Source organism: Cetorhinus maximus, chromosome 6, assembly GCF_964194155.1.
Source record: "Cetorhinus maximus chromosome 6, sCetMax3.hap1.1, whole genome shotgun sequence".
Lineage (NCBI taxonomy): Eukaryota > Metazoa > Chordata > Chondrichthyes > Lamniformes > Cetorhinidae > Cetorhinus > Cetorhinus maximus.
In genome coordinates, this window is record NC_135884.1 from 30,155,561 (window position 1) to 30,173,121 (window position 17,561).

The 17,561-nt window shown below is 40.0% G+C and overlaps 1 protein-coding gene and 1 pseudogene across 1 annotated transcript in view; one reads left to right on the top strand and one right to left on the bottom strand.

Annotated features, from left to right (window-relative positions):
• The window catches only part of cacna1db (calcium channel, voltage-dependent, L type, alpha 1D subunit, b), a 681,678-nt gene that overhangs the window by 430,237 nt on the left and 233,880 nt on the right, over nt 1-17,561 (top strand). The window contains exons 30-31 of the mRNA XM_078543507.1: nt 12,063-12,092; nt 13,701-13,784. Coding sequence (XP_078399633.1) covers nt 12,063-12,092; nt 13,701-13,784 — 114 coding nt within the window. The remainder of the gene's footprint in view (nt 1-12,062; nt 12,093-13,700; nt 13,785-17,561) is intronic.
• Nucleotides 9,865-11,588, bottom strand: LOC144681415 (large ribosomal subunit protein P1 pseudogene; annotated as a pseudogene).

Here is a 17,561-nt window from a genome sequence, read left to right on the forward strand (position 1 = left end):
TTCAGGTCCGCATGACCCTTCTTCAGAGGGGCCATTGTGAACAGATTGTCCACATTTGGCAAAGTATTAGGTGGATTACTTTCTAGTACATGATTTACAGTTACCTTAAAATCACCACATATCCTTACACCACCTGACTTTGGTACTATGGGAGTAGCCAATTACCCTGTTCTACTTTAGAGATAACATTCTTAGTCTCAAGTCTTTTCAGTTCTTGCTCTCTCTCAGAGCATAGGATATAGGATGAGGCCTGCAATAAACTGATGTTTTATTCCTCTGAACACGTACATTGAGCCTTATATCCTTGAATCGGTTTGCTGGTTTCACTAAACACCCAAGGGTACTTGGCAATCACGTTGATTTGCATTGTGAATTTCGCTTTGACACAAAAAAGCTTGTTCCAATTTATGTTACATGCTGCCAACCAGTTTTTCTTCCTAACAAGGCTGGTTTTCCAGCCTTCACCACAATGATGGGCAATTTTGCACATTGTTCATTGTATGTGACTAGAACTGACACATTTTCAATTATGGGAATTTTCTCTACTCCATAACTTCATTACTCTATTCACTATTTCTTCAGCTGATGTTGACTCAACTTTTCATAGGGCAGAATTTCCCCCCGTTGGGGGGGAAGTTCAGGAGCGGGCCCGTAGAGGCGTGCCTCTGATTGGCGCCCCCAATTGGGGGCGCGCGGCCATTTTACGTGGGTGGGCCACTTAAGACCTGCCCAGCGTGACGTCTGTAAGGAAGCGCTATGCTCTCCCTGTGCGAGCAGGTGGGGGGGATTCCCTGAGCCGAGAGTGCGCTCTTTCGTGCATGCGCGCGAAAGAGTGCACTCATCTCCCTGAGGCTAAGTGCTGCCTCAGGGAGATCAGCTGCACATTAAAAAATGTTAAGAACAGAAAAAAAAAATTCTCTGACATGTCCCCTCATGTGACATTGAGACATGTCCATCACTTTCAGTTTTACTTTTATTAAAAATTTATAAACATACATGAAACCTCATCCCGCCCGTGGATGAGGTATCATGCTTTTTCCAAAGCCCGCTAGGGCTCCCAGCCTGCCCGCCAACCTTAAGGTTGGAAGGGCAGGTCCACTGATTACATTAATCACTTTGTCAATGGCCTCAATAGGCCATTGACAGGTCGGCGGGCGCACAGCTGACTTGGCTGAGCCCCCGCCTACCTGACCTGAAAATTGAAATGAGGCGGGGTGACGTCGGGAGTTCCGCCCGACATCATCCCGCATCACTTTATGCATCGGCGAGCGGGCCCCGACCCCTGCTCACCGACCGGGAAATCCTGGCCATTGTATAGGGATTGAGGAATCATGCTAAATGATGCACCCATGTGGACCTCCATGTTTATTGGAGCTCCATCCAATGGCACTTGGACTACGATGCCTTGTGGATTTCCATTGGACATCCTTGTGCTTTGGATTTTCTGGATCTCAACTGACCCCTCATCGACCTGCTGCTGATCAACAACCGTAAGCAGTGACTGCTATTTCCTCCAGCCAACATTTTCTCCTTTTATCTGCTTCCGATATGCCTTGGCAAGATGATCCTTCTTCTTGCAGCTGTAGCACTCTGCCTTCACAAATGGACATTTCTGTGTCCAATGTTTGCATGAGCACTAGTAACAGGACCTTGTACCACTGATACTGCTAACTGCTGTCGTTGGGGCCTTCTTATTCAGCTGCAGCTTATTTACTTCAGCAGATGACTGATGGTTTTTAACTCTGGCTTGGGACTGTAATGCTGCTTAAGCTTACACAAAGTTTCTGACAACAGCATGTCTTTTGGCTTAGCAGAGGTGAGCAAATTCTTGAGTGTTTCTTACACTTCTCGTCTTGCTTCCACCAAAAATATCATCCTTTTCCTTTGCCCTATGGCCTGATGAACAGCAGGATTACCATAATCATTGAGGACATTCTTAGCAGTGGAAAACATCTCTAGTTGCTCCACATATGCACCGAAAGACTCTCGGCCACAGTTGTACTCTCCTAGTTGCCCAGTTCGAAGGTTAGTACACCCACATATACAAACAGCCTTTTCTCAAGGATCAGATTTTTAAAGTTATTTCTCACTGAAAAAAGACTGGTTGGTATTTGTTCGGCTAGAGAATCTGTAACCCCTATCCTCAGTGACAGACTGTGATATCTTAGCAGGACAAAAAGAGACTATGAGCCACTTAGGGCAGGATTTTACCGTCGGCGAGCGGGGGCGGGGCCTGCACTCCAACACGTAAAATGACATGGGATGATATCGGGCGGAACCCCCGACGTCATCCCGCCCCATTTAAATTTTCGGCAAGGCGGGGGTGCAGCAAAATCAGCTGCAGGCCCATCGACTTGTCAATGGCCACTTGAGGCCACTGACAGGATCAATTAAGCAATTAAAGGACCTGCCCATCCAACCTTAAGGTTGGCGGGCAGGCCAGGAGCCCCGGCGGCAACTAGAAAAAACATGAAACCTCATCCACCGGTGGGATGAGGTTTCATGTAGGGTTTTAAAAATTATAATAAAGTTGTTACGGAAATTATGAACGTGTCCCAACTCATCTGACATTGTCACATGAGGGGACATGTAAGGGAATTTTTTTTCTCTATTTTTAATACTTTTAAAAGTCGAGGCGATCTCCCTGAGGCTGCACTTAGCCTCAGGGAGATGAGTGCACTCTTTCGTGCGCATGCGTGAAAGAGCGCACTCTCGATTTTAGGGCTTCTCCCCCGCCCGCACAGGGAGCGCATATCGCTTTCTTGTGGACGTCACGCTGGGTAGGCCTTAATTGGCCCACCCACGTAAAATGGCGGTGCGGCCCCAATCTCTGCCGGCGATCAGGTCCGCGCCCGGCTGCGATTGGGTCAGCTCCGCTCGCACGACGAACGGAAAATTCAGCCCATAGAGTTAAAGTACCCAACTGAACTAGTTTCTTCTGGTTTTGGTTTACATACTTATCAATGTATTATAAATGTATTACAAACACAACTTTGTTATGCATTGCAGGAACAGCAAGAAAACAGTGATGAAGGAGACACAGCTCCATCACTTGAGGCAGAATTTTACGGTCAGCATGCGGACGCGCGCCAGACACACCTGAAAGTAAAATGACACGCGATGAAGTCGTGCATGTGACATCTTGCACGATATTTCATTTGGCGGGCGCGTGCCGGAGTTGATAATTGAAAGGCCTATTAAGGCCATTAACAAGCTTATTAAAATCAAATTTATGCTGCCCGTCCAACCTTACGGTTGGCGGGCAGGCAAAAAGGCCAAGCAGCCTTTACATTATTTAGGAAACCTCATCCACGAGCGGGATAAGGTTTCCTAAAGCAAATAAACATTATATAAAAACTTTATTTTGGAATTAAAAACATGTCCCATCTCATGTGACAGAGTCACATGAGGAGACATGTTATTTTAAATTTTTACAGTCTTAATTAAATTTTTTAAAAAGCACTTCAATCTCCCTGAGGCAGCTCCATGCCTCAGGGTGATTGAAGCGCTCTTTTACGCGCATGCGCGAATTGCACGCCAGGCCCGCTCTCCCTCCTCCCCCCGCTCACACAGGTAGCACTGGGTGCTGCCACTTGCGATCCACGCAGGGCGGGCCTTAATTGGCCTGCCCGTGTGAAATCGCGGTGCAGAGCTGATTGCGGGCGGCAGCTGGCTTCCCAACTGCCCTTGCCTGCTCCCTCCGAGCCCGCTCGAAGAGAGAAAAATGCTGGCCTTGTTTTCACACTTGCAGGCACCAACCAGATACTGATTTGTGCATAAGTTACAGGATAGCATAGAGGCAGGATCTGTATGTAGCATGACCTTGGGTTTGAGCAGCCTACAGTCAAGCCAGGAGAAAAGGGTAGCGCTGGTGCCAGGTCGCTGGGGAGTGGGATGGAGTGGGGGGGTGGGCGGTTGTGGTGGGCGTTGTCACCCAAGAATTCTGCTGCAGAGGGCTCCTGAGCACTTCAATGTGGCATTGTAACAAAGAAGGTTCATGAGCACAACTTCCATACAATTAAAGCCATGCTCTCACATGAAATTTATAAATCAAATGATTCCATATGGCACACAAGTCAACCAATCACCGTTATATATTCCCTTAGTGCCTGTCTTCCATCTGCCTTTGCCTGTCCTTGTGTTCCTACACAGTGCTAACCAAGTGAGTATGGCAATGACTGGTGGAAGTTGGCTGACTTTCAGTGGAGAAGACTGCAGATCATCTGCAAGGCCCAGTTGCACACTGTACCATCTTGGCATGGGTGGGTAGCAGTCTGGGCTTGCTGGCAAACAGACAACAGCAAAAGCACTGGTGTGGTGGTATGTTTAGGAAGACTAATGCTGTCATCCTGAGAGAGGACAGTAGGTTTGTGCTCCATGAAGCCAGGGTGGTGCCTCAGAAATTGTAGTAACCTGTAGGAGGATAGATTGCTGGACTGCTGGGACATCCTGCAAGCTCCTTTGTGGACTGTAATCCACAGCAATGATGGCAGAAGTGTGAGCTTGAATGGCAGTAAGCTGATGTTGGATGAAAGGAGTCTGAGCTTGCATGGCAGCAAGCTGATCTTGCAGGACTTCAGTCTCAGCTTCCACTACAGCATTCAGACTTCTGGGGGAATCTGTACAAAGACACATGCCAAGTTGGTGCCAGATTACTCCGTGCTACTTGACATTGACAGCAGGCTTTCTGACAGGCTTTCCAATGCACCAAGCATTGTCTACTTTGTTTGGTGCTCCTTCTCCTCCCAACTGTTCTTGTATACCTGTTCCTGAGCTGTTCATCATAAAGTTGGTGGCAAGGCCTGTCCCCTCATGATGGCGTGGTTGTGCAGATTGCAACAGACCAAGACCAATTTTAGCACTCCCTCTGTTGAGTACTGCAGGGCTCCTCCAAAGCAACCCAGAAATTGAAAAAAGCAAAATACTGCGGATGCTGGAAATCTGAAACAAGAACAGAATATGCTGGAAAAACTCAGCATCTGTGGAGCTCTGAAGAAGAGTCATACGGACTCAAAACGTTAACTCTGTTTTTCTCTCCACCGATGTTATTAGACCAGAAATTGAAAACTTTGTTTCACCACTGCAATTGGCTGCTGTATCACATTTCATGTAACAGCATGACTTTCATTGTATGGATGCTGTGCCCGTGTGAATGGGTCGTGCTCCTGAGTCTTTGACTTTGTCACCCAGTAGCCTCTAATTTGCCATGGTGGCTCATGTAGATGGCATAGTCACTGAATGCACACTACATATCTGCTCCCAGGATACCGGTCATTGACCTGCATAATCCTCTCCATATAGTCACACAACCACTGGATATTAGGGAGTGGAATCCACTTCAGTTACTGTATAGAGCATAGCTGACATAAGTGCATCTTGCAATGATGGGAATGTCTCGTGCATTGCTGCTGGTGCACTGGCTGCATCATGTTGCTGCCACTGATGCCACCTTCTCCTCAGAATCATCTGAAGTGGCTATGTGCTCTGCACCTTGTTCCTCCATGAGGTCCAGACCTCATTGCTGTAGTGCAGAGTGCAGCAGACCAAAACCATTCTGGAGATCTTGGTTAGTGCGTACTGAAGGGTACCTCCAGATCTGTCCAGACACCTGAAGTGCATCTTCAGCATGCTGATGGCTTGGTCAATGACACATCAGGTTGTCATATGGCTTTCATTGTATGAATCCTGGGCTTAATTGTTTGGGTCCTCATGGGTTTCATCAGCAACATTTTAAGTGGGTTATCTGAGCAGCAAACTGGTAAGTCAGCTTTGAGGTGTGAAGCGATCAGAGAGGGTGGACTGCCCCAGGATGAAGGCATCATTGCAGCTGCCTGGGGATCTTGTGCACACCTGCATAAATACTTCTTAGTGGTTGAACACCAGCTGTACATTGATGGGCTGGAAGCCCTTATGATTGATTAATACTCCTGTGCGATCTGGGATGCTTCAGTTGCCATATGTGCTTTGCCTTGCACCTGTGGGAAGTCAGCCAGAGCCACAAACTCAAGCCCCTCCTCATTCTGACCGCCATCATTACAGGCAAAGCTGACATAATTACTGGCCTTGGCAAACAAACCATTGGTCACCTGACTTATACATTTGCATGCCTCTGTCTGAGAGATCATACAAATGTTTCCAGAAAAGCTTTGGAAAGAACCAGAGGGAAAGAAGTTGAGGACATTGGTGATTTTGAAAGAAAGTCCTGGAAACCCATGGACACATAGTTAGATTGCAAATTAATATATTGAAATTGACAGCTCATCTCTCCCAAAGAGGTTGGTAGCATGCAGCCCAATGCCCTGTAGCTAGATGTGGGTTGGACCCGCCTTCTCAATCTGCTGTCAACTTCCCTGGTTTTACCGCACCCCCCTAGTCTCCCTCCCCCACCCCACTACCACCACCCCCCCCACCCCCCACACACTCACACACACAACCCCTCCAACCCCAGACCACCTGCATTCCACATTAAAATTCAGCCCAATGGTACAGGAATGGCACATGACTGGTAAAATTTGGTTTATAGTTTCATGCTGGTGCTGCATGCTGTTGTTGAATTTGATACATCCTAAAACATGGTGAACAATATAAGGAGAGAGGAATGAGTATGTATATAAGTGCTTTATCACATACAACTCAAAATTACTCATGAAAGCAAAGTTGAGAATCCTGGAATGCTACATCACACCTATTTTGACATATGGAAGCGAGTGCTGGATGATCAATGAAGCAATGCAGAGAAGAATTGAGGCTGCAGAGTTGTGATTTTTTGAGACAAATAATGAAGATATCTTGGATAAGTCATGCTACCAATAAAGAGGTGCTAGTAAAATATGAGGCCAAAAGAATTCTATTGACCAAGATCAGGAAAAGACAGTTGGAATTTCTTGGGCACATGTTAAGAAATCATGATTTAGAAAGTCTGATGCTGATGGCAAAGATTGATGGTAAAAGAGATTAAAGTAGACAAAGAACAACTTTTCTAAAGAGCCTCACAAACTGGACGAATGTGCCACCAACAAAGATGATCCACGCCTCCAGAGCAAGATTAACATTGAGGACCATGAGGCATGGTACCGGAAGAGAGAAAGATCATGTACATCAGGATATTCACACACAACAAATTCCTTTTTGAAGTGCATCACTGTTATTCTGTAGGCAAATACAAAACTGAATTTTCATTCTTTCCACTTGTTAGAAATGGGTCTGTAGTGCCCTGAAAATGAGGCTGATTACCTATTGTCCCATTGTCACCATTGCTGTGCCATGGCAATACCCAGTGGAGCCTACTGCTGGGTGGCTGGAGCAGCCATTCCCCATGAAGTAGAATGTATCTCTATCTGCCTAATGTAGACCCACTTAAAATGGAACTTGGGTCCAATTATTGCCATGTTTGACTTGATCTGGCACAAGGGTGCACTCTGTAAGCTCCAACCAACATCAGGGGCTGGCTCAGCTGAAGGATACCCGAAAGGTAAATATGTTTTCAGTTTTGTGGGGCTGGGTTGAACAGGAGATTTCCTCTTGGGCCTAGAAATTCAGCCTGGCCTGCTGCCACTCAGGCATCCACCACCTTCCTCTCTTCAAAGACCTGCCTTTCCCTAGGCCAGAGACTGGTTGGGCCATCCAACATTGTGACAGTCTGGAGCCGGTGGCTGCCCTGTGGAGATTTGTTTTGGGCTGGAGTCCAATGCATATGATGCCCAATTCTGAATAATGGATTGGACCTTCTAGAAGAACTACTATGCGGCCAGCACTGACATAAGACAGATTTCAGTAACTAACAGCTCCTTGAAAGATAGAAAATAACAGTCTGTCATATCTATATGCTAAATATATTCTGGGGGAAAGTCCACCCTACAACAGCCATTTTACACAAAGCAAAGCCCTACAAGCAACAGGGAGATGAAAGACCAGTAAATTGGTTTTACTGATGATGCTGGTTTGCAGAAAAATGTTGGACAGTACACCAGAACGCCTCACTTCCCTTTGTCAAATAGTGTAAAAGATCTTTAATATCTCCAGTACAGACAAACAGGTCACTGTGAAATGTCTTATCCAAAGGATTGCATCTCAGCAGTGCAACAGTTCCTCAGTTCTGTATTGAAGTGTCAGTGTAAATTATGTGTATATGATAAAAGTGAAGCATTCTTGTCTATTATATATAACAATATTGACCACTTTTTGTCAAAATAACCATGGGGTTAAAACAGATTAACTCATAGAGGGTTGTGAACGGGAGGGAGCCGATTCGGGACCAACAACTGTCTTCGGGGCTGCTATGGAGCAGGGAGGAGCAGTCTTCAAGTATGTTTTTAAAAAACGTAACATTTTGGTGAAGCCACCAGCTTCTGGATGAATGTACCACCAACAAAGATGATCCACGTCTCCAGAGTAAGATTAACATTGAGGTCCATGGTCGCCAACACCCTCTTAGGGCATGGTACTTGAAAAGAGAAAGATGATGTACATCAGGATATTCAGACACAACAAATTCCTTTTTGAAGTGCATCACTGTTGTCCTGTAGGCAAATACAAAGCTGTTATATAGGCTGTTGATTAGACCATGTGTAGACATCGTCCTACTGCATTCAGGACAGCCCAGTTTCGTGAAGAGTGCCTCAAACCGGTGTTAGCCCCCCTAATTGTTTCAGGCATGGACTCTAGTTGCCTATACCAAAATGCCTTTACTGATTTGGAATGTGTGCTTTCATATAACCTGAAATATTAGATGCTTAAGTGCCTGTTGTGCACCTATAAAACATGCGCAGCATCGATGAATCTCTAGGCTATTGTGTCTATTCTATTCAAAAACATTCATTTTGTGTTTTTATATATATTTGATTGGTAGTTCGTCTGGAGTTTATTTAAATTTCCTTTGACCTGGTCAAATTTTGAAAAACATTTCTTAACTTAACTTCCAATTGAGTAGTCAGTATGAGTGATACACAGGCCAGAGAGACTCACTGCATGATCAATAGTGGATCTCCATGTAAGGATTAGCGCTTTGAGCCCATGTGCCTCAATCAGCTCATATTGAAATTTAATATATAGATATGAAAGGCTGTTATTTTCTGTCTTTCAAGGAGCTGTTAGCTACTGAAATCTGTCTTGTGTCAGTGCTTCTGTTCATTTATCCATTTATTGTTCACAAATGCAACCTGTCAATTTATAGCTCAAGCTTCAGTCTAGTAATGTGTTGATTCTATTGCATGCTGGAGTTGAGGAAGATTACGCAGGGGACATAAACCAGAATACAGTGTCATGAATTCTCCATTTAATCTCTAATTTTATGATAATTTACATAGACATTAGGCAAATAGAGATACATTCTGCTTCATGGGAATGGAAATACTCTATAGGAGTAAGCAGAGACGTGAACCCAAGAAAAATATCTTGAATAAAACCCTAAAAATGTATCAGTGCATTCGTTCTTCAGTGGGGCTTGAATCCTTAGCCTTTACCAAAAGGATGAGAGTGCAGTCAACACTTAGCAGTTTGGTGTGAGTGGATTATCTAGGTTGATAAAGCACCAACAATATAACATTATTTGCAGTACTGAGGGACTAATATTGGCAGTGTCATCCTTAACATGAGATATTAAATTTATGCCTGCCTGTATATTCTAATGTGTCAGTGGTGATGAAAGATCCCATGGCTCAATTTGAAGAGGGTGGGGATGTCTCCTGGTGCCCTATCACAATATTCTTTTCTCAACTAACACCACCAAAAGCAGATCACATGTTCATTCATTTCATTGTTTGTGGGATCTTGCAAATTAAAGGTGGTTTCTATGTTTGTATAACAACAATTCATTGCAGTTCAAAGTAATTAATTTTAAAAAAAATTATAACAAGCATGGTACATTTAATCAAAGAGCCCAAAGCCCATGTCACCATCAGACTCTTCAGATTCCTCCTGTTTCTTCTCTTTAGCAGCACCGGGTGCAGCAGTGGAAACAGCTGCTGCAGCAGCTGGGGCACTACCACCAGCACCAACATTGCAGATCAATGTCAATATTAGCCAATGCCTTGACAAACAGACTGGGTCAGAAAAGCTCAATAGTTACACCAGTTGTCTTCATCAGGGCATTGAGTTTGTCTTTAGTCACGGTGACCTCGTAGTCCAGGATGAGTGCGCTGGAGATACAGGCGTATACAGATACTTCCACCTCCGAGGTGGAGGCTATGGCACTGGATTACTGCGGGTCCTATGGTGCTAGTTGCCTGGAGAATCTCAGCCTTAGCTTCGATCAGAAGGACTAAGCGCTTCTGAACCGGGCAAGTGCCCTGAGAGTAATGCAATTGTGAACTTATTGACTGATCCAAGTGATGTCTCCTTTTGGTGCTTAAAAGTACTCAGTGACATAGATGTTGACTGCAGTGATTGCTTTCACTTCCACTGAGATTGCAGTCCAGATGTTGCTTTGTGGCTGTAGATCTGGTTCTGAGAGCTGACAAAGACCTGAGACTGTATCCTTGTAGCAATGCAGCCTTTTTACACCTGGGGGTGGGTGATAATTAACAGTACACAAGCTGCATCAGGCAGTACTGAGTTCTGAAAGTCTGCCTGCTATGACTTCAAATCTGCTGGCCATTATCTCCTGCTTTTGTTGCTTATCCTCCAAAGTATTTAGCACTTAGAGCCGTCACATACTTGGGTTGCAGAATTAACAAACATTTTCATCAAAACTCCTGCTCAGCTCATCACTAGTTCTCTTATGACTCACAGTGCCATTTTAATGCCAGCTTAAATAGAAGTTGAAATGATGTGGAAGTAAATAAATCATGTTGTATCTTCACATTAATTGCTGCTTAAAAGCAACAACAGCAAAAAAAAATGCTAATGATAGGCCTGTGCATTAATTTGCATTAGAGATATTTACTTCCAGGAACAAGAGTAAAAGTTAACACTTGGTCTATTAATTGTAAATTACCAAACACTATTCTTTAATGCACAATTAGTTTAAGTACTAATGCAGAGCAAATTAAAACTTCTTTTGGTGGAAACTCGCATTGGGTGATACTCTTTTAAGTTATCAACAGTCACAGATTGCAACTCTTTCGAGTACAATCACAGTTCTTGGTTTCCGGGAGTGGGACATGAACCCACAACCCTCTGATTCAAAGGCGAGGGTGCTATGAACTGAGCCACAGCTGACACCTCTTCGCATTGGGTGATACTCTTTCGAGTTATCAACAGTCACAGATTGCAACTCTTTCGAGTACAATCACAGTTCTTGGTTTCCGGGAGTGGGACATGAACCCACAACTCTCTGATTCAAAGGCGAGGGTGCTATGAACTGAGCCACAGCTGACACCTCTTCGCATTGGGTGATGGTGCAAAATGAGCAGTATCGGATAAGTTACTCAGCACCTGATTTTTAATTCCTTTGATTTCAAGGGAACTGAATATCAGGTGCTGTGGATTATGGTTGGCCAATCCAATACTGCCTGTTGTACACCACCTTGCAAGCCTTGTGTTTCTTGGCCTCCATTCATTATCCATCAACACAGGGAGAAAGAAAATTATCTATTCACTTAGCAAGTAACTTTGCCATACCTTTTTAAAATTAAACTGTTGTACTTCATGCTTGCTGCCACTTTTCTAGCCATTAAACTAAAAGCAAAATAAAGATAATCAACCTTTGAGCCACTTACTCTTCAAGGGTTGCCAAATCTATACTACTCGAGCAAACAGTCAGCAAAAACAGATTTTTCCAATGTTGGACTTGATTATTTAATTTACTGTTTCAATTTCCACCAGGATATTAATTGTCCTGATACATTTTGCATTGTCAGGTTAAAATGCCACAAGATACAAATATGCATTGGTTCCTTGTGACACTACTTTTTTTTCTACTGCAGGGATTCTTATAGTGTGGCTTGTACTTTTGTAATTGTCACCCTACTATAATTGATTTATAATTATTTTAAATTTGTCTTTTCAATTTTAAATTTGTACTAGACTATTGTCAATGGAAGATTTTTATGTGCAAATTCTTGAATCCACAAAATGTTGCATTTCTTTGATTTACTAAGTTTTTAACTAACACTTTGTATTAGGTATGTGTGGCAAAAAAGGAGAGATGGCTAGTAAGTGATTTTTATCTGACTGCTTGCAGTGCTTTCAATTCTGTTTGTCAGATACTAATTATGCATGTTTATTTGGGAATTTAGTTGGTGTGACTTGTCCATATTTACCTCCCTATCCTTTCCCTTACAACCTGAACCTCAATCAGCTATCTAGTTGCTGCAATTGGTGTGGAACTTTTCTTCTTCTCTTTAATGGGTTGATATTTGGCCAATACATCAGGTTATCTGATGTCATGAATAACCTTTTTAATGCTTTTTTTAACTTCAAAAAATTGAAATGAAAAATTTGTATTCATACCTTTGATTTACATGCATATTTTTGAATATAAACTGAGAATTATCATACTTCAGATTACCTGATCCTAAGCAGTGCTCTTGGGTTAGTGTCATATAAAGGATAGTTTTGTAGGCACAGAACACTTATTAATAGTGTTTTTTTTTGCTATAACTTCAGTTAAATATATATCAAATACAAACAGATATAAGAAAGGCTACATATTCTATAAAATATTAAGATGTAAATATTTCACAACAATAATAAAGGTCTTAGTTATTTTGTCCCAAGTATGTCCCCTTTACAAAATTCTTAAGCAAACATTTTTTTTAGTTTTAATTTAATGGACAAATTATTGGTTTTAAATTTTCTGATTTGCCACTTCTGTAATTGGACTGTTATGGGTCCACTTAGATTGTTTTGGAAATAATTCATTAAATAAAACTATAAATTGATATTATAGGTTCTAGTCTTGATAACTTGTTTAGGATATCTAAGTGGATTTTAATCAAGGAAGCTTCTAGTCTTAAAAACAGGAAGTGCTAGAAATATTCAGCAGGTCTGGCAACATCTGTGGAAAGAGAAACAGCATTAACGTTTCAAGTGGAATACGACCCTTAAAGTTTCTAGTCATGTTTGATTAATTGAAGCCTAGAATATTTAGTTGTTATTTTGGTACATAAATAATAGTTAATTTTATAATTCAACATAAGTATGTTTATGAATAAAGGACAAGTGGAAACATGGATACTGTTGAATGAAAACAATATTTATGCTTTCACAGTAATGAAAAATACAGCCAAATTTATCTGTAGTTGCGTTATAACTTTTGATAAATGTAAATGCGATAGATCACCAAAGGGAAAATACATTCAAGACTCAATAGGAATCATTACTGATTTAAACATATGTAGCATCTTTTGTTATATTCTATCAAAATTAAAACTTAAGCCTTATCTGTGGAAAGTTGAACATTCTTCAGCTATAGTCTTAACCTTAGGTGATACACCAGTTATCTAAATAAACCAAAGGGATTTTCTGTCGTACACCTTGTTACACAATTTCTTTTATTTCAGTATACTAGTCCTAGCAGAACATGTATTATCGCTTAAAATTAATCATATTTCAATTGAAATAATTTTTAAACAGTAGAACAGCATGATCAGCTAGGTAAATTAATTTCCCATTAAATTGCTAATAATTATTATTTAAAAGTCTGAGTTGGCAAATTTATTGTTTAGGTTTTGCGTTAAATTCTCCACAGTTAACTAAAAATGTGTTCATTGTTTAACATGTGTTAATATAAACGTTTGCCCCCTACCTACTTTGTGTAGGGCTATTTTAGTGACTCCTGGAACGTGTTTGACTTCCTCATCGTTATTGGCAGCATTATAGACGTCGTACTCGGTGAACTTGATGTGAGTACTGTACTTTCCCAGAAACCATTACTCCATCCTTTTAGTGCTTCACTAAAGTTATCACTGGACAAGTCACATACAGTTGTACCTATTTTTAGGGTATAAAATAAGAACCTTCAAAACCTTATTTCTCTCACTTTATCACTTTCCTTTTCTAGAATGCAGAGGAGGCGAATTCCACCAAAAAAACTAGCATAGCTGTGAAAGCATCTGTCTTATGAAATATTTTTTGGTCTTGATGTGTACAGTCCCACTTGTATGGTTCTGTACTAACTCAGATTATGATGCAATTTCAATCAAAATTTTGAAACTAATCAGGTTAGTTTAACTGCAATGGTTTCTTTGAACCATAAAATAAGAACTCAAATACGCTGGACTGTGCTTCGCTATGGTCAGGTGCATCGGCTGCCTGAACTTCTGAAACATTAAGCATCGAAAAGGACGCTGTTCCCTTTAAGGGTCTATTTAGGTTGTATTGGAAATAATCTATTAAATAAAATTATAAACTGATATTGTAGATTCTAGTCTTCATAAATTATTTAGAATATTTAAGCGGATTTTAATCAAACAGTTACATACTCCTAGTTATATTTGATGAATATGATTAAAACAAAATACAAAATTTCAAAGAAATAATTGAAGCCTGGAATATTTAGGTAATTTAAGTTAGTCCATTCATAGCAGTTAACTTTAGAATGTGGCATAGGTTAGTTTACAAGAAAAGGGCAAGTGGAAACATGGACACCATTGATTGAGAGAAAAATACTCATGCTTTCACAATGATGCAAAATACAGCCAGGTTTATCTGGGTTGGAACTGTATTTGTGTTGTAACTCTGGACTCTCTTGTTACTCTTTTCTATTGTCTTTTCTCATCCCTTTCTGCTCCTATTGAATGTTTACATTCACAGCACTATTTCGCTGATGCATGGAACACTTTTGATGCCTTAATTGTTGTTGGTAGCGTCGTTGATATTGCTATCACAGAAGTTAATGTAAGTAAAGGCTATCAGTAACTGCACCTCCAAATTAACCTTGTCCTATATCGGGGCATCTCAATATAGCAGTTCCAAGTCTGCAATTGCCTTATTTGTTAAAAAAATGTCTTCACTTTAGCAGTGAGTTTTTAATGTTTGAACAAATATATTATACTTAAAGGAAAATTTAAAAGAATAATTCTAATACTAAATAAATATTCAACATTCAGCTGTCTGATATCAAAAATATATATATTATAGTTCTCAGTGATCACAACTGACCAACATATTTGATGCACTGTGCTTATTACTCCAGGTTTGCACACCTTTAATTGAAATTGCTAAACCAATTGCATTCAGGTGCAGCAGATGCCCGAGAGGTTCTATGATTGACAGTGCTATGTCCAACCAATAACAGTATACTTATACCCCAATGAATTAAGACAGGGATATTATAATATCATTGCAGAATCATTTAAATAAACTACACTTTCATTTTGCTCCCCAGTCAGCTGTTTTAAAAGGCTTTATTGTAGTATAAAGCATTTGCTGGAGCTTGGATAGTCAACCAAAGACAGCATGGAAAACAAATGAAAACTTATTTTTCAAAACTACTTTGCCATTTATGTGGTTAAACTGCAGTGCAATGATGTGAGTGGTGAAACAATTATGTCATTTAGGTCAACAAACTTCTCTGTTAATACAAATGTACTTTAACCCTGGCTGTAAAAAAAAGAGAAAAATGTGAAAACTTCATTGGTAAAAAAGTTTGTAGCACAGTGCCTGCTTCCCACAGCAATGTGAAGAAGGCTTTTTCTAATAATTCCTTAACTGAGGGTGTTCGATAACTTCCAAGAATGGCAAATGAGTAGTTTCTAGTATCTTTTTAGAAATGAGAAAACCCAACTTTATTTAGCAAGACTGTTTTTTACACTAATGAAATAAATTAATTGTACTTTGCAATATTTATTTCACTTATGACCATTTTGTATTCTTTTAAAACATTGTAAGGCATATTCTGAAACTAAAAGATGAACTTTATTTTTGACATTTAATAAATGAAAACTCACTGCTAAAAACCTTGAATCGAGTTAGTTAAACCACTGTATTTTTTCCTACTTGTCCAGGTTGCCCATGTATTTGGTAACATGCAGACTGACACTATGACATTAAATCAGCTCTGGCTGGTTCAGAATTATCATCAAAGTGTACTTCTTCACAAATGTCTGTTTTCCCTCACAAAAGCATAACATAAACACATGCTTTCTCAGCAGATTCTTTGTACCCTGTTAAAATTATAATTATGAATTTCCCCTTTATTTCAGTGAAAACTGGGAAAATAATGTTTCAATAATGATATTTTCTTGTTTTAGATCATATCAGTTATATAAATTAATTAGTGTTTCCTCATTCATTAAATCTAATCCAAGACTGTTATTCTGTCTACAGCAATATAAAATGTCATCCATTTAGATTTTACTTTATTCATCAGCATCTTAGTGACCATGCAAAGAGATCGTGGTTGTTATTGTATATTCAGAAGATAAGGTGATCACGAGTTCATGTAACAATTAATAGACAGAGAATGAAAAAAATAGGAAAGCTGGAAAGCTGAATTAAAAACTGAGAATGCTGGAAATACACAGTAAGTCAGCAGCTGGAAATGGGAGATCTGTTAATATTTTGAATGTGACCTTTCATCAAAGCTGTTTACTTAATGAAACAATTAATTTTAATAAACTGTACAGTAAAATCCCTATAATATTTTTAATCAAAAACTACAATGGATTTTCTAATTCTCCTTCATTATGTTCATTGTGTTTTCTAGAATCTTGTTGAGGCAAGTATAAGAACTCTGGTTCATTACTGAGTACCATGCATTTTTGTTTGTATTTTTGGTGTAAACTTTTTACAATCTTTCTTTACATGGTGTTTCACTTAAATCACTTGAATCACTTAAATTGTGGTCATCCAAATTTTATTTTCTCATTTAGTAGGAAGGTAATTGAAATCTGAAATCTGCCATTTATTAAAATAGAATTTGTATTATTTATCCGCTATATACTTTCTTGTTTAAATGAGCCTGCAGGTTAAATAATGACAATAGGGAGGGAAACATCCCCTACATTAACTAATAGATTTTTATGGACTTGGTTAAACAGAACCTTTAGGAGACCTTTAAGATCCCTTAGAACTTACTAACAAACTATTTTCCATGAAACTTTGCATATCAATACATTTAAACAAATCATGATTTTTATTTACATAATGCAAAGATTGCTATTTTTGGACGCATAATACAAACCATTAATGACACAAGTATCAGTTTAGACTTTTCAATATTTATTAGTGCTGATATATTTATGTTGAAGGTAAAATGTTTAGCACAAAGAAGAATAGTTTATTATTTGTAGAATAAATTTGTCATTCGGTTGTTAGAATGAGTTTTAATGGCTAACATTGAGAAAGCGTTCATTTTCTAACATTTGTTACGGTTAGTGAAGAGATCAATATGAATGTAAAATGGTTTTCATGTTGACTATTTTCTTTTAAAAGTAAGACTAGCAAACAAAAATATATTCCAGTGTATTTAATTGCTTTCAATGTCTACGTTCTATTTTATTTTACATTGGAGGTAAAAATTTGGTTGACCATAATTCCAACAGATTTTTTGCACTGGCTTTTCTGCATGATCACTTGGACTGAGTGAAATAGACAAAATAATACTAGGAGTAAAACCACAATTATTATTTTCATCACAACTCACTTTTTCAATCTGCTGTCTTATCATAATCCAATAT